Raw genomic sequence first — 25795 nt, forward strand, 5'->3', positions numbered from 1 at the left:
AAAACGACTCGCAACAACTGGGAGAACTCCGGCTGGCATAACAAGACCAGAAACCTACATGTAAGAATTAATATTATTTTTTGTTGGTTTTATTTACATTTATTAACTCTGAATTTTAGCCCTGAATTAGTGTTGATTTCTTTATCGTTATGTTTTATTATTAGAAGGAGTATACTACGAATTGTCATGCAAATCCTCCAAAAAAACATTATAGTTCACCATGTTTTGTTTTTTTTAATTTGCATTTAGTATCAGAAACAAGATATATCATGGAAACACCTCCTTGACTTGGTATTGGTATTGCTCGTCTTAGACGTTTGCCAAGTATCACACAGGAGCACCTGCACCTCTCTTCACCATTGAGAATGAAGGTCAAACTAGCAGAACAAGTGAGTATTTTATAGTTATTGTATAGTTATATCAATATATATGGCGATTATGTCTTGTTGAATTTTTTTTAAATGTAGTGAGTTGACGTATCTGTCATGCAGGTTGGATTGATTATGATGTTCAATGTTTTTTTTATTTCAGGTTCTTAGTGGTACAGTGGCAAAAGCTTTTGCTGCCGAAGGCAGACATGACACCAAGTCAACAAACAAATTTGTATCCATGATGGACAGATTTTTTGACTGTTTAAATGTCTACAGAAAAGGGCAAGGTATTAGAAGTAGAAAACCTGAACTTGAAGTTTATCGTAGTGTTGATGATTGGAGGTTGAAAGTGAGTAAAATTGGCAATATGCATTCAAAATTATAAATAATATTGTATCAGTGTTGTCCCTAGATAAATGTCCAGACATGGTAGCTAATTTACTACATTGTAATACATTTTGAGAACAGTCTGTGTATATCAACAAAACATATGATGTGAAAACAATGTTTTGTTCACAGTGGCTTAAAGAAGAATTTCTAGGTTTTCTTAATAAATGGGAGAGGGAGTGCCTACAAACTCCAAATACGACAGAGGTTGAGAAGAAGAAAATGTGCTTAAGCAGAGAGACACTTGAGGGATACAGAATTACAGGTTAGTGTTGAAAATTTTATATTTTACCTAAAAAAACAGTAACAAAAAATATTCAGTGCGGATCAAAGTTTAAGAAATGTGGTTTACTAGTATGTGAAAACATGCGGAAAATATTTTGGTATGCAGACGCATGATAGTTAATCATTAATTATTCTTATGTATTTAACAATGATTGTTTTACTCTATTTTAATTTTTTAGTCAACTGTTTTGTGGATCTGGTGCCAGTTTTGTTACAGTTGGATGGTGTAGATTTTCTTTTAAGTGAAAAATTCTGCCAGGACCCTATTGAAGAGTACTTCAGTAAACACAGAGCATGTGTAGGTGGGAATGACAATCCAACAGTTGCTGAGTTTGCCAACAGTGCCTTGTCACTCTATGTTGCTGGGTTAGCAGCAGTAAGAGCCAGTACACGAGGCAACTGCACAAACACCAACCAGGAAAACTGCCTGCATTGTACCATAAACCATTGGATAGGCGCAGTAGAAACAAATGACTGCCATGAACTGCATTGTTTAAAAAATGTATATATTTTGCGCCTTTATATGCTGCCATGTGCTGTGCCATCACTAGTTTGGCATTTACAATTTTATGAGCTGCAATGTCAATTTTTTTTTATTTACTTTTTAATAGGATGCCAATCACTAAGATTGCCAATTACATATTCATGGGGTGCAATGTCATTTTTTTATGTATGTTTTAATAGGCTGCCATCACCACGTTTGACATTTACAATTTTATGGGCTGCAATGTCATTTTTTTGTATTTACTTTTTAATAGGATGCCATCACTAAGATTGCCATTTACATATTTATGGGGTGCAATGTCATTTTTTTATTTATTTTTTAATAGGCTGCCATCACCAAGTTTGCCATTTACAATTTTATGGGCTGCCATATCAATTTTTTTATTTATTTTTTAATAGACTGCCATCACAATTACAAGGGCTGCCATGTACTTACTATTTCAACATTTTACTTTTTGATATGCTGCCACAACCTGAGAATTGTCAATGCCTGTACCTGTCATGGGTTGTCACAAGTTCAGATAATATTCGTTATTGTGCTGTATTAAATATTTTGTTTGAAGTCATCTCCGGAATGGTTGTATTTCTATTCTGCATTCACAATTTGCCTTGAATCTCAGAGAAAATAAATAATTCAACGAGAAAGTGGATATTATTACATATATCATGTCATCTCCACATTCAATATTGGAAGATTTGCAGCCGTTTGGGAGGGGGTACCGTTGCCCTTATTATGGCCACCCATTACAAATGTTCATTTCAGTAATAACAAAAGCTTGTGTATGAAATTGTTTATTAAATAACTGCTTCAAAATTACAATAGTGATTTCAACTTATGAACAAAGTTTTTTTTTACAGTTTAGCCAGCCTTGTAAAATCATTCACTTCTTAAGTTGCTTTCTCAGGGATTTCTCACCCTTCTTGGACAGCTTTATTTTATTTTCCTTTTTTTCGCAACTACATATATGCACTGACGAAAGATCTACAACGTATATTTACATAACATTCTAAAATTCTCATAAAAAGAGATGATGCCAATGATTTTTCAATTGACTGGGCAAGTATGTACCAACCACTTACAACTGAAGATGATTTTTGAAAGTTTGTCAACAGAACCTCCTTTAAACTTTGATCTCTGTACATGCAATCATTTATTGTATGTAAAAAAACTTCCAGCAACATTCGCTAAACGTCTGAAAAATAAATAAACCTCATCATTCACTTCGAATAAGCCATCTCTATCAACTTTCTGTATCCATTCTCTAGAGTAACTAAGAAAAGTTGTACTGCTGTTGTCATCTCTACTAGCATTCTGCCATGAAAGGAGTACCTCCAAACAGGATTGGGCAAATGAGTTTTGAGGATATCGCTGATCAAATTTGATCAACTTGTGTGGTACAAATCCAGCAACGTATCTCAACACCTGCTCCTCACTTTGTGAGAATTTTGCTTCATTTTCGATATGTAGAGTATGGTGATTCACTTCCCTACATCTTGCTTGCAGTAAAAGTGTTGTCAAGTCAAACATAAGACTCTGTTCCAAAAAATACAGTGGACATTTGGAAAGAATAAAATGTGTTTGGCGAATAAAATTTTGAAATATATCACAAAGTTCCGATGACAATCTCAGTTGTTGAAAAGAAATACAAATATTGTCAAAAGACTGGGGAGTAATATCCTTTACACAAATCTTTGGAAAGAGAATGCCCACTATTTTCGTCGCCATCTGAAAACCTGGGGACGAGTGTATGTTTTCAATGATGTATCCCAGTAGTGGCTGAAGTTCATGGCTGATCTCTTCATTCAATGACAGCTAGGATTTTGCAAAACAGCACTCACAGCTGCACCAAACATACTAGAACACTTCCTCTGTGCATCAGCCTCTGTAAAACTTGATCGACAAACCACTGCAAGAAATGAATGACCCAAGTTAAAGGAAAAGTCTAAACATCAAACAATTTATTTAGGATGGAAAAATTATCTACCTGAAAAATATTACATCCACAGTTTTTTCTTCCATATTTTCACCGACAGTTTACAACATACGATTTTTCGTTTACTGTCAAAATAACGATGTTTTAGAGTGGAATATGTATACCGTTGGGATACATGTATTTCATCAAAATTGACTCGGCAAATGTGTAGCACATTATCAAATAATACCCAAGAATATTTTGTCGAATCCCACGCCATGTTTTGACGACAGTACGACCTTTGATTTTACGTTCGATTGCACTATTTTCGATTTTTTTATCACCCAAAATAGACGAAAAATTTGAACACGAAGTCTTCTAACATTTTACAATCTTACCTTATTTTACTTTTCTTTTTGTTTTCTTAGCGAACGTACTTTGACTATCAGCACTGTCAACGACGACGTAATTTCCATTTCCTGCTTAAACAAATACAAAAACTCTTAATAAAAAAATCGAAAACAGTAAATAACAACGAGCAGTTTATATAACTTCGGGTTAGGATGGTTATACTGTCAAATTTACCTGAACAAATTCTGCATAACCATTCACCCTCTGGCACTGTTTCGGTTGCTAACCCAACGCATCTGTAATGGAACCACACAATTGCCCAATTCTCGCCGTCGCATGCTATCATTTCCATCGTTTCCTCGCCATTGCAGTAACAATATTCGTCGTCCTCTAAAACTGCGTTTTCAATGGTCAAATGCCTTTAACAACGTTGCGTTTATCGAAAAAACTACTGCCGTCCGAAGAAGCAGCTGAAACAACGTCGTTCGCCATTTTCAGATTTGTTGTTTTACAAAAACAACCGAACTCATCAGAGAACGTCCGATCATATCTAATTAAATATTCACGTTCAGTAATCCCCCGATAAACCCGTCAAGTGTTATCTGTTGACCAAATAGTCGACAGAAGTCATGGGAACAATAGCATCAAAGGCAGTTCACTCTCCTTCTTATTTTAGCTCCATGATTATAGTATATTATAGTATCGGTTCCCCTTTAAGTACTCAGCGTATGATGATCCTAACACAAATGGTGTGTCGAACTACAACAAGGTTGTTAAAACGCTTTCAAAAATATGGGAAAAGTTTAATCGTGTGTCTAGTTACACAAAGGATTTTGTTTTATTTGCTACCCAATCATTAATACAAAAGGACCGATCTTATTAATTAGCACAGTATGTGATCAGTACACATGCAACATTAGCTTCATTTATGCACAATTATAATGCACTATAATGCGTCATGGCAAATAGAAAGTGTCATTCTGTGCAACAAGATATGATATAAAAGTTCACTCAGCACAGATAAACAGCCATACAGCATTAATTGAATAAAGGTCAGCTTAAAATGAGTTGAGTGTATAGATACGATCACTAAGCATTTAACGACTATATTTGTCATAAATCAGAGCTGACATCGAAGCCTAGGAGGAGACAATTCTGTGAATGGAGATTGATTCAATTCAAGTGAGTGCACTTCCAATTGATTCGTAAGATTCTTCTAGGTAGTATGGGCGCTGCCATATTCAATCTCATGGGATCTGACATCATTTCGCGGAGCACGGCAGTTCCATGTGGTTTCCAAATTCAGTGAATGTTCACTTCTAAGAAACGCAGATTTCAGTCACTTTTGAAGTCAAATATGATTCTTTCGTGGTCAAACGGTATCACAGTCACTGTAGTGTTCATTGAGAACACATTTTGCAGATTTTCTGGTCCGTTTTACGATTTTGTTCGTCTTCCCTTGCTTGTGGTCTAGTCGTCAAACTCCTGCGCGAGACTCGGTCTTCGCGCGTTTTTCGCGATCACGTGGTTCGGTTCTATGAGCTGCTCCCATCATATATACCGATATTAATCCGCTTCTTATGCCGATCTTCGTATTGAACAATGTCCTTACTCAATAACATTAAAAATGCTATAACAATTAGTTAAATAATACTTACAAATATGGTTATATAAAAAATAACAAAAATTACCACATATCGCCGCTAGATGGCGTTTTGGCTAAAAGACGTCTACATTACACATAATTAACCAAAGGCATCACTTGATGTTCACTGCTTGTAATATTAATTCATTAATATTCTATTCTAATTTCAACACTATACGTGATTCGCTAGCTGGGAAATGGTATATGCCAGAAATAATGAGGCGGCTAAACTCGAAGCCCTATATGTGCAAGCTATATGTGCTGTTTGAATCAGTTTTGAGGCAAGGGGTTTGTAATGTATAATAATTTAATGCATCCTTGACGTTCACTGCTTGTAATGTTAATGAATTAATTTTAATATTCTATTTTAATTTCAACAAAAGATGTATTTTACTCGCTGGAAAATGGTATATTGCATATCTGTTTTTTTTCTTTTGGTGCTTCCTTCGGAATTCCATGGCTTTGTTTCGACGTACTACCACCTCAGCCGTTAGTCGATTTGAGTAACAAAGTGAAAAATTAGGTTTAAAACGAAACCACTTAATAGCTTCTATTTCTGTTTAATTCTTTTTAAGGTATTGATGCAGGTTCGTTCGTTTTTATTTTGCTATTTATTATCCAAACAGTCTTGACTATAGATTGTTAAAATTTCGCAGCATAGAGGATAGCAAAAGACGATTTTTTTGAATATAGAAAACAGGTACAAACATTCTCTTTTTTGAATGCTCAGTAAGATTTAGAAATATTGTACGTAAATAATCAAAAAGAATCCTGGTGAAAAAATAATAATATTATTATGCACTATATTTAACTTTTTTACAAAACGATAACGGTTTAAAGTTGGAACTGTTACAGCCATTTTAATTATGAGCATTAGGAAACTTCTTGAATAGTTATGCAAATTATCCATTATCTCCACTTTTTCAGTTTACTATGGAAGTTCAAATCTAAATAGCTTTCACAAATCTTGTTTATTTCAAGTAAAACTTTCACACAAGGTTTATCAGTTGTATATTAACATACAGGCGTCCAGGCATATAAATAGTATGTTTTGCTTTCATATAACAAAGTTGTCAAGCAGGATGTTTCTCAAACAGGATTTTTAATCCTGGCCAGTATTTCACACTTCGAATGTCATTGTCCGAGAACGCAAAGCTTTAAAAATAAGCCCAAACTTACCTTTCTTCGTAGAGACGTTGTCAAAATAGTGTGACAATTTCAAGACAAACTGACAAAAACTGTGGGAGCTAATTAATTTTCAATCTCTCTGACCAACCAGAAAACACGAACAGAGATAATGCCCATGTTATGAAAGTGACGTTAATAACCCACAAAATGCTATTACATCACGACAACATCCCAAAATCCATCGTACACCGACGTCTGCTGATGCTCAATCGTCAATATGAGGGAAACAGACGTAAACTTGTCCACGGAGTCAAAACCTTGCATGAAAACTATCATGGCGTCGTGTTATCATTCCACTGAGGGAGGGACACAATGGATTACGTAAAGCTGATGACATATTCATACAGTGATATAAACACAGCGAGCGCCATTGTGTGGATTGAGTCTAAATTTACCTTTCCTCAAACCTTTAAACAAATACTCTGTATGACGCAGTTTTTCGCGATCTCCGGTGAAATGGACAGTGCGAATTTAGACGGCGAGGTTGAAATTGGCTGTAATATGTTGCTACACAACGGCTATTCGCAGTTTTTACTACTCAATAGCTCAAACGGCGGTTAGAAAAAGTCGAAATGGAAGGCAAATTATTGTAAATCAAGACAGGTTTCATTCAACTACAGACGAGACGGGTCGATAAAAATTAAACGAACCCTGACCTCTTGAAATACCTCATTCATAGAGTGCCTTAGTATCAGAGGTCGCCGAGCAGATCTCATGCTACTAATCAACCAATGACCGCTCATAGAAACAACCAATGATTTTTTTTTCTCAGATGCTCCCTGTTTGAGGGCTTGATCACCTGGTTCAAAGGTGAGACCAACATGTGGTCTTTTGTTTACTACTTGGCGGTTGTGTACCTGTGGGTTTATTCTGTGTGAATTTGGATATTCTAATCTTGAGTTTGAGCTGGCCAACATGTCAGTTTTTTCAGGTGGTCGATTACTGGCATGTTGATTTCCTATTTTGTGTATCGTTTTCATATTGCAATCTCGTCATATATTAACACCGTACTTTGCGACATCACTACAGATGCATGCTAGCTGACAAGGGGGTTTACGATTAAGGTAACCAAGATGGCATCGCAGAGTGTGTGAGTTTTTCACTGTGTTTAAAAACAACATCTCGTTGCCGATTTTTCTGTAATTTCCAGGGTAATTGTTATTTTTAATTGACTGAGCATTTTACGTTTAGTTAGTTAGTTAAGTTAGTTAACGATGACAGCACAGCAATGGTTTTTATCCATTGCATCGCAATTCTATCAGCACGGTGATCGTTACAGCGAAACGAAAAATGTGTACTTCAGATTTAAAATGCCTTTGGTGAAAAAAATCCGTGAAACAAATATTTAACAGTATACCACTGGAAGCTGCCAGGCTAGAAGTTGTCGACATGTTGCGAGAAAAGGGTGAAACAGTTTACTTATCATTTACAACTGTATGTTTTTTTATTAACATATTAAATCAAATAGCAAGAAACCTGAATAACACAATCAAGTAGAGTATCATACAACACTGTCCACATTGTCACTTAACACTTATTCACATTAAACTTGTACGAAAAATTTTAAAAATGAGACACAATGAAGTCACTAATATTATACATTACCACTCGTATTATACAGTTCTGAAACGAATATACTTTCGGACATCATTAGTTTAAATAATTTCTTCAAAATCGGTTCTATTACATGTTCTGCGTTTGTGTTATTGCATAATAATAAAATATTACTGACAAACACTACAAGAATAACGTACATTTTTCAGTATGCATCGATGTTTTAAACAATTACAGAGATGTAATCCCGAAGAATTCTAGAAAACGTAACGACAAGTTGCATGACTTTCTCGCTCTCGACGAGATCTCTTTTGCGAATTTGCAACTAAAGTCAGTCACTCATTACGTGTGCGTGAGTTTTGCCTAATCTGACAGTGTACAAATTATTGTAATGACTGTGGTACAGGTAATGTAAAGGATGCATGTAGTAAATTATATCAACATTCGTGCTTGTTTGTGTTAAGTATGAACATGGCTATCATATTTTTGACACTTGAATTATCTGACCGTTTGCAGAGCTATGCCCTGTGACTGGTTATTTACAAAAATAATACATTTCATATGTTTTCAATACATCATTGCTATAAAATGCGTACGCTAGTAAAAAAGGCACTTGTCTGAGGTAAAAATGATCTATATGGTGAATGCAACATCATTCATGTTATCCAGATTAATTAATCTAGAAAATAGTAAAACATAATAATACTGATGGTCGGCTACATAACAATATGATTTTGATGGTTTGAACAGATCTTGCGTCACCCATTTACGCCACAGGAACGGGCGTGAATATTATGAATGTTACACAAATTGTTTGGGAACATTGAAAACAAGTTTGCGTGAAATTCATTAATGGGCGTATGACGTAACACATAATTATACCACTTTTGGTCGCGAGATCTACTGTTCTACCGGTTTTGTAGGTCCACTGTATTTATTCGTCAAACCGGGAAGACGTGATATGAATAGTTTAAATCGCTACAGGTCCATTGTATTTAATATATATATATATATATATTGTTTTCCCGGCTACGATTTTCGTTGATTGTAGAATGTGCCTGGGGCATAGACATTTTATATCGGACTGAATTTGTTATCCCTCAAAATTATTATTTTGAATCATCCTATACAAAGCTTACGCCCAGGTACAATAGATAGAGTGTCTGCAAAATCGAAAACTTTTAAATGAATGAATCATATATGTATATATAAACCTTACGTTGTTTGATGCTATGTCACGTCACTAACGTTGTTAGCTCGTTCGTGGTTGGTGCACCGTAGGCATTGTCAACGGGTCAAGTTGACCCGAATTTGTACAACGCGACTGCACATTTCCAGGAGCTTACAGTACTACAATTCAAACGTTTAGCATCAAACAGTTTGTACCGAACTTGGGTGATAATGAACGCATGTAGGTTTCGAATTTCTGAAGGACTCACTTTAAAATAGTTCGTGTTAATGAAACTTCAGTCGTGTTTCTTAGACGTTGATCTCTGTGCATTTTGTTGCAAGTTTTTGCTTCGTTCCTAAGTAAAGACAATTAACGAAGATATTTATGTTACATTAACCATTAAACACATGCTGAGGGGATATGATAAAATACTAATGCATATTATTTTGCTTCTTCAAACAAGTTTTTTTCTTTCGTCAAAAGTGTTTGGTTATTTTCTTTACGTAGTTTTTCTTTTAGGTTGTTTTACTTTTGTGTGCTCAAATTATTTTTTTTTCAAAATTGCTAATTATCAGCCTAATTGGCAATGGTACCCGATTTTAATCTAGAGTGGAGGATTAAATTTGGTTTGTAAACTTGGCAAAACATTAGCTCTTGCTCAAAATACAGCATAGTTGGCCTCTAGGCCCGGTACATTTTATTATTACGCCAATGCACTCACAAAGAGAAACATCAACCAATAGCTTGGCCAAATACAGCCGCTCTGAATAGTTAAATGCAGCAAATACAATGTAATGTTATGTATCGATTATCAGCCTGTTGTATGTTTCTGAACATGATCACATTGCGGAGGCATCATATAGTACAGTGGCTATAACGATCAACAGGCATTAGGAAAGGGTAAAGTGTTGTCCTTATGAGAGACAATTCAGCATCTTATGAGCTGCTTAGGCTGAGGGATGGTGGTGTACTGTTTAGAGATTGACTCATATAATGATGTTATTTGGTGTCACCAGGTGTGTTCTTACATTCTTGGTTCTACGACTGGCTTACTACTTTTCAATGCCGCTGATGAAGGGCCATTTTTTTCAAAAAATTACAAGTTATTATTATTATTGAATTATTACTTAGGACAGCAATGTCAGAAATTAATTTGTCAAACTACTTCCATAGATTAAAACTCACTTATTGGTTATTACATTATCATCTAGGAAAAAAAACTTCAAAAACAACACCATGGAACCGAACTAACTATGAAACCAATCATATAGCTGTAAACTCACCTTTAAATCTATTGACATGAAACCAAACTAAATTCCAGTAATACTTTCACAGAAACGAACTTTCAAACTACCTCCAAGGAACAAAACTAAATTTCAAAACTACTGTCATGAAATTAAATCAAAAGTAATTTGCAATGCTACTTTCATAGAACCAAGCTATCTAATAATAAGAAAAGTACTTCCACATATGAAAACTGCTATCAACTTTTTTTAAAACTTCTTCTAGAAAACCAAACTAACTTTTAAACAATTTCTTTAGAACAAAACTAACTTTAAACGACTGGCAAAGAACCAAACTAGTTCTAAAACAAACTTTCAAATCTACTATACAGTAAAAGAATCGGCCACAAAGACTGCTAACTTGTTTTTGTTTATAGAAATATTCATACGACAGTTTTTTTGTATGAGCCCACACATATTAATCCTGATTGTGAATGCTTGCAGACAGAAATGCGAAAAAAAAACTGAAATGAGCATTGGTTCTTTGCTTACAACCTACTTCAATAACTGCCATATCCTATCTATGAACAATACAAATCTCTTTACTTACTCTGTGTGGGTCACTCTTTTATCGCTCTAGCTAAAGCTTATAACTGAGATATTGAACGGTTTGTCATGGTTTACTTCTTTTCAGATGTCGGCATCTTAAAAATAGAAACAAACATAGATTAAAAACATGTGAAACTGAGAATACTGAACAATAAAACTGATAAATCGGTAACTAATTGTGTTTGCAACTATCAGTTTTCATTCCCAATAGACCATATGCTAGCAAAAAATGAAACGCAAAGTTGGCCTTTTTCACAAAAGCTCTATCTATTTCGCGAAACTTCGTCATGCCTGTTTAATGAGCTACTGGATCATAACAAAACTTAATATTTATTCTATAAGAATTTGCGCAATGATTGTGTATGTATGCGTGTCGAAAAACGACTTCAAAACAATGCATAATCAAGTACAAATGCGATCAAACAAAAACATTAATCCCAGAGTATTGCAGGCATTTCAATCTAGCTTAATGTTAAATTAGTATTTTAATCGAGATGCATGTCCGAGAATTATATGTACAATGTGAAATTAATCTTTCGCACAGTATTGACGTTTATAACACTAATATTAAAACAAATATTAACATAAAGGAAATAAATTCGATTGTTACTCTAGAACACCGACACTTATGTGATGTACGTAAATTGGGTAAATAATACATATGGATTTTGGTTTTGAACTAATCAGGTATCTGGCGTTGAGTGGTTCTTCAATAGAAAATATTGCGCATATTATGTAAAATTAGTAATTGGTGTGTACGGTTTTAATTATAAACTAATAATCACGTATGTAGATTACATACACTTTGTGTGCCTAATTTCATTGAAATCTGATCAGTGGTCTTTAAGGAACCGAAGGTGAAAATAAGCATCTGGCAATTTAGGTAAAATGATTATACACAAATAAAATTCTGCAATGTGGAGTATCCAAGCCCGCCTATTTGAGATATCTGAAAATGTCATACATAGAGAGTAAAATGGTTATCCCTGGGCATTGGCCAAACGACCAAGCTAAGAGAGCAAACACGTGAACTCAGGTATATGTTGTAATGTCCAGTATACTAGTACACATTTATATTCATGTAATTGTTATTTGTGAAATGCGCCCTCACAGGCATTATGTAAGACAGTGTTTACAATATTGCTGCCATGTTCATGCAGTGAATAAATGAAGCTCAAATTTGTGTTCCCACCATTGCATTAATTTCTGCCTCACGATCTTACAACATGGCGACGAGGATGAACAAGATCTAGTGCAACATTCAAGAAAACCTGAGATGCCTGCAGAAATATTTTAATTCAGAAATCGTGAGTTGAACATTGACTGAACATACATGTATGTAGTGCGTAAATCCGCCATACACATTTCCCAGTGTCAGAGTTTACAGATTCGTTAGAATTCAGACTACCGTCAGAGTAATACAGATTCGCTGGATGTGAAATTATTGAATTAATTATGAACAATGGCTACTGCACTGCTACCATTTCCGTCATTCCCAGTACATTATGAAAGTACCTCTATAGGGACAAGATGGAAAAAATGGGTGAAACGTTTTGAGACATATTTGGTTGCCCAGGGAATTACTGATGATAAGAGAAAGTGTGCCTTACTATTATATTCAGCTGGGTAGCAGATGAGGTAGTAGATATTTTTGATATCAGAACGTCAAGCAAAAGACATAGAGGACACTGATAGGGTAGATCATATTTCTGAAATTAAGCACGGGTCTAAGAAATTTAATAGGAATAGAAAAAAACATGGCTGAATTCAAAATCAGGAGAGAGGTCAGGTCAAAGTCAGGTCAAAGGTCCAACTAGAAATGATATTAGTAAGTCTTGCTTCAGATGTGGTGACATATACCCACACAAAGATACTCCATGTCCAGCACGCGGCAAAGCATGCAAAAAGTGTCAAAAAATTTGACATTTTGCAAAAGTATGTATGTAGGAGCAATAATACACAGCAAGCAAAAGCAATTGACGTCCACGAAGATAATTCTGCAGATGATGAATATGTATACCACATATCAGTATCTCCAGTCATTGATAAATTTCAACCACATACACAAGTCATGTTAGCCAAACAACCGGTAAAATGTCTCATTGACTCGGGAGCTGGTATTAACATCATAGATGAGAAAACACTGCAACAAATTAAGGTGTTCAATTACGTCAATCATCAAAGAAAATATACGCTTATAATCCTGTAAAACCACTTACAGTAATAGGTGAAGCTGAGATGACTGTACAATCACTTGTAACTAACCAACAGTTGACTAAGAATTTCTGTGTAGTTAAAGGCACCGGAGGAAACTTGTTAGGGTGTGGAACAGCAGTGAATCTTGGATTGATACGCATCGTGAATAATGTACATTCTACAACACCTGTACCCACAGTTGGGAAAATAGTTAATGATTTCGTGGATCGTTTTGAGGGCATTGGAAAGATGAAACATGTTAAAGCAAAATTACATATTGATAAATCAGTTAAACGTGTTCCATTCCACGTTCGAGAGAAAATAGAGAAAGAATTACAGAAATTTGAAGAGTTAGACATAATAGAAAAGGCTGTAGGTGCAACACCGTTGGTTTCCCCGATTGTTGTTGTGCCAAAGAAAGAAAATATTCGTATTTGTGTTGACATGAGAGCTCCAAATACAGCTATAGAAAGAGAATGTCACCCGATACCGACAATAGAAGATCTGATAGTAGATTTAAATGGTGCTACAGTGTTCACCAAAATAGATTTAAACAAAGGATATCATCAAATAGAACTGGATCCTGTTTCAAGACACATAACCACATTTGCCACAATTTAGGTTTATTTCGTTACTGAGACTGAGATTTGGCATAAATTCAGCGGCAGAAATACTTCAGAAGGCTGTCTCTGATGCACTGCAAGGAATTCCAGATGCTAGAAATATATCAGATGACATAATAGTATTCGGCAAGGAACAGACAGATCATGATGACCAATTGAAAACTGTATTACAGAGACCAAGAGACGAAAACATCACATCTGCCAACAGCGAGAAATGTGAATTCACTAAGTCAGATATCACATTCTATGGGCATACCTTTTCTGCTAAGGGAGTATCAGTCGACAATAAGAAAGTATCATCACTACTGAAGGTCAGTGAACCACAGGATGTAATGGAAGTCAGAAGTTTTCTGGGCATGGCACAATACATAGCCAGATTCATACCAGACTTCGCATCTATATCAGCACCCATACAAGAGCTTACTCATCAAGATGTACAATTATCATGGGGCCCAAGAAAACAAAAATCATTCAGTGCACTGAAAACTGAAATGGCTAGTAAGAAAGTGATGAAATACTTCAACTCAGAGTATAATACAGAGATTACCGTTGATGCCATCCCAACAGGATGGGTGCGATTCTAGTGCAGATCACTACAGATGGAAATCGAAACATAGTCGCATATGCAAGTGGCGCAATAACTGATGCTGAGAGTAGATATAGTCAGACAGAGAGGGAGGCACTTGCGATGGTATGGGCAAGTGAACATTTTCACTTATACATTTATGGATCATCCTTTAAAATAATCACAGATCACAGACCATTAGAAGGAATCTTCAATAAACCACAGCGCAAGTCTACAACCAGAATTGAACGTTCGTGTCTACGTATGCAACCATACAAATACAAAGTAATTTGTCGCTCAGGTAAAGAAAACCCGGCATATTATATGAGTCGTCACTCAGATAAGGATATGACAAATTCTGTTGACCATAGTTCACGAATTGACACTTATGTTAACTTCGTTGTTGAGAATTCAATGCCAGATGCATTGACACTTGAATAAGTCCAAAAAGCTACTTCAGAAGATGAGACATTACAAAAGTTGTCACATGTAATACTAACACAACGGTGGCGTGATGTTGATCCTGAAATTGCTCAGTATAGAAAAGTGAAGGACGAACTGTCGTTTGCAAAAGGGGTACTACTGAGAGGATATCGCCTCATAATTCCACACGCATTACAGCAACGTACAGTAAAATTAGCACATAGTGGACATCAAGAAGTAGTGAAGACCAAGAGATTACTCAGAGAAACAATATGATTTCTTGGGATAGACCGTATGGTAGATGAACTGATACCTAAATACATTCCATGTCAGGCAGCAAATCATAGTTCAAAGCCAAATAATGAGCCATTGAAAATGACTACACTACCTAGTGGTCCACGGAAGAATGTTTCAATGGATTTCTGTGGTCCATTTCCTAGCGGTGAATATATTCTAGTATTAATTGACGACTACAGTAGATTTCCAGAAATTGCATTCCTTCGATCAACATCAGCACAAGCTGTAATTCCACGTCTAGATGAAATATTTGCACGTCAAGGTATATCTGAAGTGGTGAAGTCTGATAACGGTCCACTATTTAATGGACATTATTTTAGCAAATTTGCTAATCACTTGGGATTTCATCACCGGACAGTTACATAACTTTGGCCAAGAGCGAATGGTGAAGCAGAGAGAGCAATGAGAACTGTTGCCTACAAGTTACAACCCAATGTTTCAGTGGGAGATTCATAATTATCTTTTTTAAGTATGTATTTTATTTTGTTTATACATAATGCTATTATTTTTGATAGAAACTGTTAACTGCAGATCGAAAATCTTCTATTGTGTAGATTTTATTTCGTTTGATCATGTGCCGAAGACGCACATTCATGCAGGTTTTTTTTTAATGAACCAATTACGAACGTTTTGTGCGACAACATAAATTTTATGTTGCTTCGTCCAAATAAATCACAATTGTTGCGAATAATTTAAAATTAAATAAAGCATGTAAGTATCTACTTGGTAAAACAAATTAATAAACCTGGTAAACAACTGGTGTCGTCGCGTGATGAATGGTGGAGCTAAAATCAGCTAAATGTTTGTGGTGACGTTTACTTAATAATAGCTCTTCAACATTTTTATTCATTTATGGAAACTATTTTGTAATGATAAATAGCTGTATGGCATGAATGGGATTTCCGAAAACTTGACTGCGATTTAGAAATTAAATCATGACTATTCAAATAATGGTATAAGTGATCATGTACGTGGAGGGGGCGAAATTGGGCGAAAATTCATGGGATCCATCGTTGTGTAATGGAATAACTATGGCATGCTTAAACATGTCTGGAAAATTACCTGATGTAATACTGGGGTTGAATAAATAAACAATACTTTCACAAATGAACGGAGCAGAAATACGCAAAAGTTTAGATGATGTATTGTCAAGGTCAGCTGACTAAGAACTTGATAGTGAGGTGTGTTTTTTTTCAAGAACTGGCGTATGGCCGGTCGTATAACAAATGGTCGAGTATTGTTCAATTTGGGTTAACAAAAAATTCCGTAAATTCGTAAAATATGAATCTCCCACTGAAACATTGGGTCGTAACTTGTAGGCAACATATGCGAAATGTGTATTAAAATTATCAGCAAATTGTTGGATGTCATTGGCAACTGATATATGAACGTTGAGAGAGTTAGGTTTACCACCACTGATCAAATCGTTAAGAGTTTACCGCATGGAAGCACTGTTGGAGCTATTGATTTTGAATATAATAGTTTTTCTTAGCGGTCTTGATTAAATTAACTACCAAATTACGTTTCGCTCTATATTGTTTTTTAGAACAATAACATCACTCAAAGTGCATGAAACATGGTTGTTTGATTGGGGGAAGGAACGGAGTTTACGAACCACGAACCACGAACATCGGGTTATGATTCGACATACTCAAAATTATGAATGAGAGCCACATTACCATTTCCATTATAATTTACATAAACATGGTCCAGACATTTACCGGAAAAAGGCCTCGTAACATCATTAATAATTTGAGAAAAGCCTAAATCAACTAAGAAATTAAACAAGTAGTGAGTAAAATTAGATAAACATCACAATTAAAGTCACCAAAAATATACACCTCATTGCCTTCTAGGTAAGCTTTTTCAATATTATACGGTGACAGCACATCTATGTTATGAACAGTACTTGGAGGTCTATAAACGCAACCAAGTAAAATAGACCTGCAACTAGGTCGAGTTATTTCAATCCACATAACTTCAAGATAGCAATGTTATGATACGCTTGATAGCGTTTCAATACAAGCGTCACCCGTTGGAATCCTGGCAACGCCCATTCACGTAATCGCATAGAGCAATGTGAAGCATACTAACTCAAACATAATAACAGGGTCAAGGCAAGGCATCGTCCATGTATATGAATATAATAAATGATGGGGTTGGAAGAGTCGCACAATAACATCTGTGACCAAATTTTCACATGTTTGTGTGTTCGGCCGGGTAATTCTGGCGTTTAGCCAGTGTATTCAATCGATCGCCACATTGCCATTGTGCTGTTCGAACTTAATCCAGGTGACTATGAGTTTCATGTCGCAAAGTATAATAAACTTAGGATGTCGCTTGTATCTGTAATTTTTACGTAACAACCAAGTTGTGAAAGTCTATAATATCATTAAATGATTGGATCTATCACCTACTCAAGCGAGACTAAAATAGTATTCAATAGCCTAACTAAGTTACCTGGATATATAGCGTTGTAGTCTGGCGTGACAGACCTAGTTTGACATCCACACTCGGTGTTGGTTTAATTGGCTGCTGTACAGAATACTTCACATTGACGTATTACTTACTATCACCAATAAGATACGCTGCTCAGTATGCCATGGACCGGGTTACTCGGGTATAGTCTGGTTCATATAGCACGACACTGCGCTGTATTGCTTCACCTCCCACTCCAGCTCAAAGTTCAGGCGAACCTCACAGTGTTATATGATTGGCTAAAATAAGGTCACGTGGCGTACACACAATTGTCCCACTGGTAGACTAGGATTGTTAATGCTCGTCGCATTAAAGTGGCGGAGAGCAGTAAAAGTCATTGAAATCACCAGTCAACAGCAACATATTTCGGTTGTCGATATAGTTTACTCAAGGATGTGCATATCGACCGTTTCTAAGCAACCTAGCTAATGACGTCACAAATCCCAATTCAAATTGAACCACCAGCTCCTTTATCAATTGGTATATCAATTTTCGCGTTCAACAATGTAATTTATATTGTTTTGTTTTTTTAATTGAATTGCATTCATGGTATCTTAATTTGTACCTCATACATTTACCTTTACTCGTTTACAGCGTCCGAGTGAATGAGATGAATTATTCTTCAACCGTCGGCGTCAGGTAGCGGCGGGGGAGGGGTGCCAAAAAGCGTAACATGTAATCCTCAATCTGGTATTTGAAACTGGAATCGCAATGTAGCTCGAGCAGCCAATCAGTGATGGCCTTACATCAAACTATGAACTCGGTATTAGAATATTTTTAATTGGCTGTTGTTGGGGTGTTCGCATGTATCTTGTGCTTAACGCGAGAACACACAACTGCTTTAATCGTTAGCGGGTGTATTAACATTTACCGACCCATTCGTTTAGACCTGAGGAATTGTTTTTCCTGTCAGCTCAATAGTAATCTTTAGAATTACATTATTATGACAGTCAAATCGAGATAATGTTTAGTTAAGTCATTCCAGTGAAATAGCCTAGAAAATTATAACGTTACCACCTGATAGCACTTGTTTTTAGAGCTGTAAATAAGAGTGTGGTCATGGCCAATGATATCCAATGTCCGAAGATGATTAGATACAATGACGTCATGAGTATCAGTCACGTAAACGAATAAGTAATATCAGATGATAGCTTTCTTATAACATGACAAACAGAGTCCTAAAAAATCGAGAAATCATGATTATAGCTTACGAATCACCTGTTATTTAATTCTAATTGGCCGCGACGGCTACATACGTCTATGGAAACACATTTGCAGTCATGACAGCTGATTTTCGGAATTGGCAGACACATTTTTTTTAAATATGTCACAGGTTCAGGGTGGCACTATTGTTCATACACGAAAGTCACGTTCGAGCACTCGCACACAATAAGCACACCGTGGTACGTTATACATATTTATATACACAAAGCAAGAAATCAAAATTAACATACATAATGGTTATATTTCTGAATTATGGATTCAATATGCATATTGTTCATTTAAATACAATTGTACTCTCACACTCTACAGCAGTCTGGCTTTAGAAATTATTGCCCAAAGAACTTCACATTAATTATCAGTAGTACTAAGTTCTTCCCACATTGCAAACCAAATTAATCTGTACGAATTCAATAATTACCCGGCCGGCCACGCTACCGTAACTGACAACCGATCATGCGTTATTTTACAAATACATAAATACAAATTACAATAAAATTATACAGAAACGCTATACACCACCACATACGGCTCAACACTGGATGGTCAATGTGCGTGGTCCCACACTGTTAGCTACAACTAGTGCGACGTAAACAGCTGTCTCTCCCTCTCTCTCCAACGTTTCCTGTATTGACCTTGCTAATATCAACTGCAGATATCCGCTCGTCACGTGCGTACATTCGCCATACAGTAGTTGACCTAGAGAAACGTAGACCCGACAGCAAGTTCCAATCTGAACCCCGGCGTCTACAGCGTGCCCCAGTAAATCCTGCAGAAACTTGACACTACGAAGTTAGGACCACTCAGTGCGCCGACCACCACACCTCAGCTAAGTTGTTTGTCAGTTACAACACAATGCGTTTCACACGACTTGCACCGGCTTCAGTTCATAACTTGATAACTGCCTGCATCGTATGGCTATGATGGCAAAGCACTACCTTCCGCACATGATATTAGTGTGCTCACTCGTCGCTGGTCCCCTGGCACGTCTATCCAAAAGTCCGTATTTCCTGCCTCGATGTACGAGCCCAGGTGGCCATTTGCTCAGCCAATCAAATAACATTACTACTACACCAGATGCTATTTAACTTAGCACAAGAACGACTGCCACCAAAATGTGACAAAATAAACATTCCGTCATTAATGATACGAGTTATTCCATCAAACATGTTGTTGTCCACTCAGATACTCGTAAATCGCATCTGTAAAAGCCGTGCCAGCGCACGATTCAGTTTACTCCAGGCACCCTTCTAAGCACATACATATTGATGACGTCATCGTACACATCACCACGTTTGGTGTAAAGTATTATTTTACGCGATAGATAGATATAATGTCTCTCGTCAGATTATAAAAAAAAACATACAGAGACATGTCATACTAAAGTTGGCTGATTGCACAATGTCTTGTTGTACTTGTCAATTACTTGTGCAATTATTTTGGATTTTGTGCATTTCGGATTTTTGCTATTTTATCACTAAACTTTCTCCACTTCACTCAATTTTTTCATCAGAGTTTGAAAAAATGTTAGTGCAATTATATAAATTAAATAAATACTATCAATTCACAACATTTTCCCACATAAATATACACAATCTTAAATAAAAAAGTTCCAAGTTTTTATTTCTTGTTCAAATTATTGTTAAACGATATGCTTTATTCAACCTTGCACGTTATCATTTGTGTCTCAGGTTCCGAGAAATAATATTTGTTTTAAACCTAAAGCAAAGCGAGAATTTAATTATTAAATACAGTTTTCAACACATGGTTGTTCACAATAGTCAATACGAGGTATTAATATTCCATCTTTTTCATGTTGGCAGATTTAATTTATGTATTTTGACACATGATTTTCTTATCAGCCATTATATACAAGCCTCTCACCAGAGTCATTAACAAAATTATTGAAATATCACAAGTTAGCAGAAAAAAACAACCAGGTATACGTTTTTTTTATATTAAATGAACTGGGCGAAAACTACTAGCAGGAGTCAAATTATTGAAGAGTAGTATCAAATCTGTCTCGAGAAGCAAGTCCAGGGATTTCGATCGTAACCCCTTGTCTAAAAAACATGGGGTAAACTGAAAAGATGAACTCGAAGGTTTGTGTCATGAAGCAACTCCAGGGATTACGATCGAAACCCCTTGTCTAGAAAACATGGGGTAAACTTAAAAGATAAACTCTAGGGTTTGTGTCATGAAGCAACTCCAAGGATTTCGAAGACCTTCCACTCGAGTCCAAAGGTTTCAATCGAAGATCTTCCTTTCGAGTCCAATTGTTTCAATCGAAGACCTTCCACTCAAGTCCAAAGGTTTCAATCAAACACTTTTCATTCAAGTCCAAGGGTTTCAATTAATAACTAGGGTTTTACTTGAAACTCTTCATCCAGTTCTGAGGTAAATATATGTGTGTGACAGCATCATTAAAATGGGTTATCTGGCATAATAACTACATGGCACTCTTTAAAATTCATTATGACAAAAAAGAATATGCTATTTGTTAAATTTTGTTTTTCAAAATTGGTTTTAGGAAGTGATAACAGCAGAGAGTGGTTGAATCCACATTTTTTTCATTAATAAACTTTCCCAACCATATTTATTAGACTGTGAAGCATTTAAACTAAGTGAAATCCACGCAATGAAAGAATGCACAAAACCCAAAATAATTGCACAAGTGTTATCTATATAATTATATATATTCTAACACAGTTGATCGTTTGCTTGTGTGTTCAAATACTTTTTTTCCGGTCACAGTTTCGGCAAATAGTTAAGACAAAAACAGGTTTGTAAGCATTGATCAAATTTGGTCAAAATATGGGTGGCGAGTTTTGATTTTTTTTTCACTGTAGGTAAAGCTTATAATATGTTTTGTATTTTGAATCACTAATTATATAATTATGCGCATAACATGAATTGTACAAGGGTGTTTAGCCGTTAAAATTACAGTTCATGCTAACATATGAATGGTGACTATAGTGCTTTAGCTACCTATTTTACAAGGACATTTTGGAATAAATAAATACTAAGTACCATTCCCAAAGATGGCTTGCCTGATTAGCCCCTCAGCCCATTTATTTGTTTCATAGCTAAGGCTCTATCGTCCGTCAGAACTGAAGTTTAATTGGGGATAATTGCGTTATGTCGGAGAGGAGCGTAAATCTGCCAATGTTCTGTGTTATTCCGGTCCTCAGTTTACATAGAAAATCGAAAATAGTAATAACATAACTCTGATACATTTTTGTTTAGCGCACATATATCATAATTTAATTTAATTTAATTTAATTTAATTTAATTTAATTTAATTTAATTTAATTTAATTTAATTTAAGGATGCTGTACACGTATTTGTGCTTTGAAACCCAAAATTGTACTTTTTTGTATTTTTCAATGCTGGACGACAAGGAGCAAACAGTAGGAAAAAGGTGAATTGGATGTTTTTATATGGTATCAAAATCAATTTTTGTTAACTAAAACAAAAGCACATGTCATTGTTTTGAAAGCTAAGTTTTAATTAATTAGCCAAAGACATAATAGACAGATAATTTGCATAATAGTCACCACCCACAGCAAATATAAACAGTCTCTTGCTTTCAGTACAAGCTCAGACTAGTAATACACGTATTAGTAGTCCGGGGTACAAGTTACATACAATATGTAAATCATGACGTAATTTTGGCGCGACTTTGTGGGGCCGTGAAACAGTGTTTCCTATTGGATTTGGGAGAATAATTTCGTACTTTATAACCAATTGCGACCATGCATATCCACACATCTGCGTGATTTTGACAGACAGATACCATGACTAGTCGTTATGAGTTTGTTTTGATCAAAGAGAAAAACGGATTTTGAGATAGCCGACGATACGTTGCTGCTAAGTTGTTTTGCCGTTTTCTCGGTTAAACAAAACAGCAATTCACGGCAACTGCAGGCCTTTGAGCTCGAGTTCTAGTGGACGCATTATACTACTTTTTTGCACAGACACTCTTCGATATGTTCCCTCTCAAGCGGCGCTGGGATTTTTCTATTTTCCTATTTGTTTCGAAATTACGTTCTAATTTCTGAATACAGGAAAGAACCAGATCGCATAGTTTTATTATTTTTTCTCCAACTATCAACTAGATATATATCTCAATCAACGCGGAATGGTAGTGAGCGTCGTCTGAAAAACTGTTTTGTTGCCAATGTTCCACTAAATTCGTTTATTCATTGGTTCAATTATTTCTTACCAAAAATGGCTTTCTGTGTTTAACATAAATCACGTGACTACACACGTCCATACACACAATATCTTGTCGATTTCATATTCAGTGTACAATAGGCTTTCCATCAATATATAGCTTTGTGTGGTTCAGTAAATATTTTATATGAAAATATCAGTTTAGAAAATCAATACCAAAAACGTGTACAGCATTCTTAATTTAATTTAATTTAATTTAGTTTAATTTAATTTAATTTAATTTAATTTAATTTAATTTAATTTAATTTAATTTAATTTAATTTAATTTAGCCTATATATTTTTTCATATATTTTTTTTTCACCAAGTGCAGTATGATGACCAAAAATCTTTGTATTAGTTTTTATTTTAGGACACTCGTATATCAAGTTTCTCTCGTTTACAACGTGGTTGTGTCGAAACGAAAATAACATAACACCACAGAATGGTCTCCACTGTACACGAGAGGAACCTAATATATGTACATATGTAGTATCATACAGTCCTTTGAGACTTGAAAAATATTGACACTGGCACCCTAATTTTAATTTTACACGTGCAGAATATTTTTTGAAAGCAGGATAAAATGGAGACTGTGGAAACAAACACCATGTCCAAACTTGAAACGATTGGTGTATATGGGTAATTTGAAACACAGTCGATGTCTGATTTATGTTCACGAATAATCTGTATATCACATGACCCTATCGGTAGAGGTATAACGATTTTTGTCACAGACATGCACATGTACAATTGAAATGCAAAACACACTCGCTGAATTGCATTCACTAAAAGTTGTTTCACTCGAAGCAGTTAATGTGTCAATGCATAGAGCAAAGTTCGATGCAACGCCTGGCTTGCTTGAAGCGCGAATGTCTGCTTTAGAAAAGGGCAATTATGTTCACGATTGCTATGCCGTGTAAATCACGTGTGTTAAGCCACGTTGACCTGTCGGCGGAAAGGACTCGTAATAATAAAACGCGCAACAAAAAACGGAATGTGTTAACCAGACTTGTATTACCGCTCAAACATAATATGTAAGCATACAGATGTGCAAAAACAATGGTATTCTTGCCTGCAATAAAATATTCAGTATGATACCTCAAAATTATGAATTCAAATTACTTTGAAGTGTACCTATTAATTCTTGACAGTGTATTATTTTGCCAATGACGAGTACAACTATCGGAACGACGTTTCACGCGCGACATTTGAATAGCCGTTACGTTGGCCGATCAACAGCAACTTTCTGTACGATAAAATATATATTCGATGTTATAATTGAATGGCACTCGCGTTGATTGAACAATGTACGTTTTATCGGCGATGAGTACAGCTTTTAGAATGACCTTTCACGCGCGACATTTGAATAGCCGTTACGTTGGCTGATGAACTGAAACTTTCTGTACGATAAAATATATATTCGATGTTATAGTTGAATGGCTCTCGCGTTGATTGAACAATGTACGCCTTATCGGGGAGGATTACAGCTTGTGGAATGACCTTCCACGCGCGATATTTGAATGGCCGTTACGTTGGCTGATGAACTGAAAGTTTCTATACGATATAATATATATTCGATGCTATAGTTGAATGGCTCTCGCGCTTATTTAACAATGTACGTTTTATCGGCGATGAATACAGCTTTCGGAATGACCTTTCACGTGCAACATTTAAATAGCCATTACGTTGGCTGATCAACAGAAACTTTGTGTACGATTCAATGTACATTCGATGTTATAGTTGAATGGCTCTCGCGTTGATTGAATAACGTGCGTTTTATCGCGATGGGTACAGATTTCGGAATGACCTTTCACGCGTAACATTTGAATAGCCATTACGTTGGCTGATCAACAGAAACTTTGTTTACGATTCAATGTACATTCGATGTTATAGTTGAATGGCTCTCGCGTTGATTGAATAACGTGCGTTTTATCGCGATGGGTACAGATTTCGGAATGACCTTTCACGCGTGACATTTGAATAGCCATTACGTTGGCTGATCAACAGAAACTTTGTGTACGATTCAATGTACATTCGATGTTATAGTTGAATGGCTCTCGCGTTGATTGAATAACGTGCGTTTTATTGCGATGGGTACAGCTTTCGGAATGACCTTTCACGCGTGACATTTGAATAGCCATTACGTTGGCTGATCAACAGAAACTTTGTGTACGATTCAATGTACATTCGATGTTATAGTTGAATGGCTCTCGCGTTTATTTAACAATGCACGTTTTATCGTCGATGGGTACAGCTTTCGGAATGACCTTTCACGTGCAACATTTAAATAGCCATTACGTTGGCTGATCAACAGAAACTTTGTGTACGATTCAATGTACATTCGATGTTATAGTTGAATGGCTCTCGCGTTTATTGAATAACGTGCGTTTTATCGCGATGGGTACAGCTTTCGGAATGACCTTTCACGCGTGACATTTGAATAGCCATTACGTTGGCTGATCAAGAGAACCTTTGTGTACGATTCAATGTACATTCGATGTTATAGTTGAATGGCTCTCGCGTTGATTGAATAACGTGCGTTTTATCGCGATGGGTACATATTTCGGAATGACCT

The 25795-nt window shown here is 35.9% G+C and overlaps 1 protein-coding gene and 1 long non-coding RNA gene across 2 annotated transcripts; one reads left to right on the forward strand and one right to left on the reverse strand.

Annotated features, from left to right (window-relative positions):
- Positions 1-609: 609 nt before the first annotated feature.
- On the forward strand, positions 610-1669 carry LOC144363527 (uncharacterized). Its single transcript, XM_078014109.1, has 4 exons — positions 610-720; positions 891-1023; positions 1223-1503; positions 1655-1669. The coding sequence occupies exons 1-4, from the start codon at positions 610-612 to the stop codon at positions 1667-1669; spliced, it is 540 nt and encodes a 179-aa protein (XP_077870235.1).
- Positions 1670-8813: 7144 nt separating this feature from the next.
- LOC146735597 (uncharacterized) lies at positions 8814-17996 on the reverse strand. The gene is made up of 3 exons (XR_014931134.1): positions 17766-17996; positions 11203-11296; positions 8814-9724 (listed from the first exon to the last, which is right to left on the reverse strand). It is a non-coding gene; the product is annotated as an uncharacterized LOC146735597 (long non-coding RNA).
- Positions 17997-25795: the final 7799 nt, after the last annotated feature.

Source organism: Saccoglossus kowalevskii, chromosome 12, assembly GCF_978046115.1.
Source record: "Saccoglossus kowalevskii chromosome 12, keSacKowa6.1, whole genome shotgun sequence".
NCBI classification, from domain to species: Eukaryota; Metazoa; Hemichordata; class Enteropneusta; family Harrimaniidae; genus Saccoglossus; species Saccoglossus kowalevskii.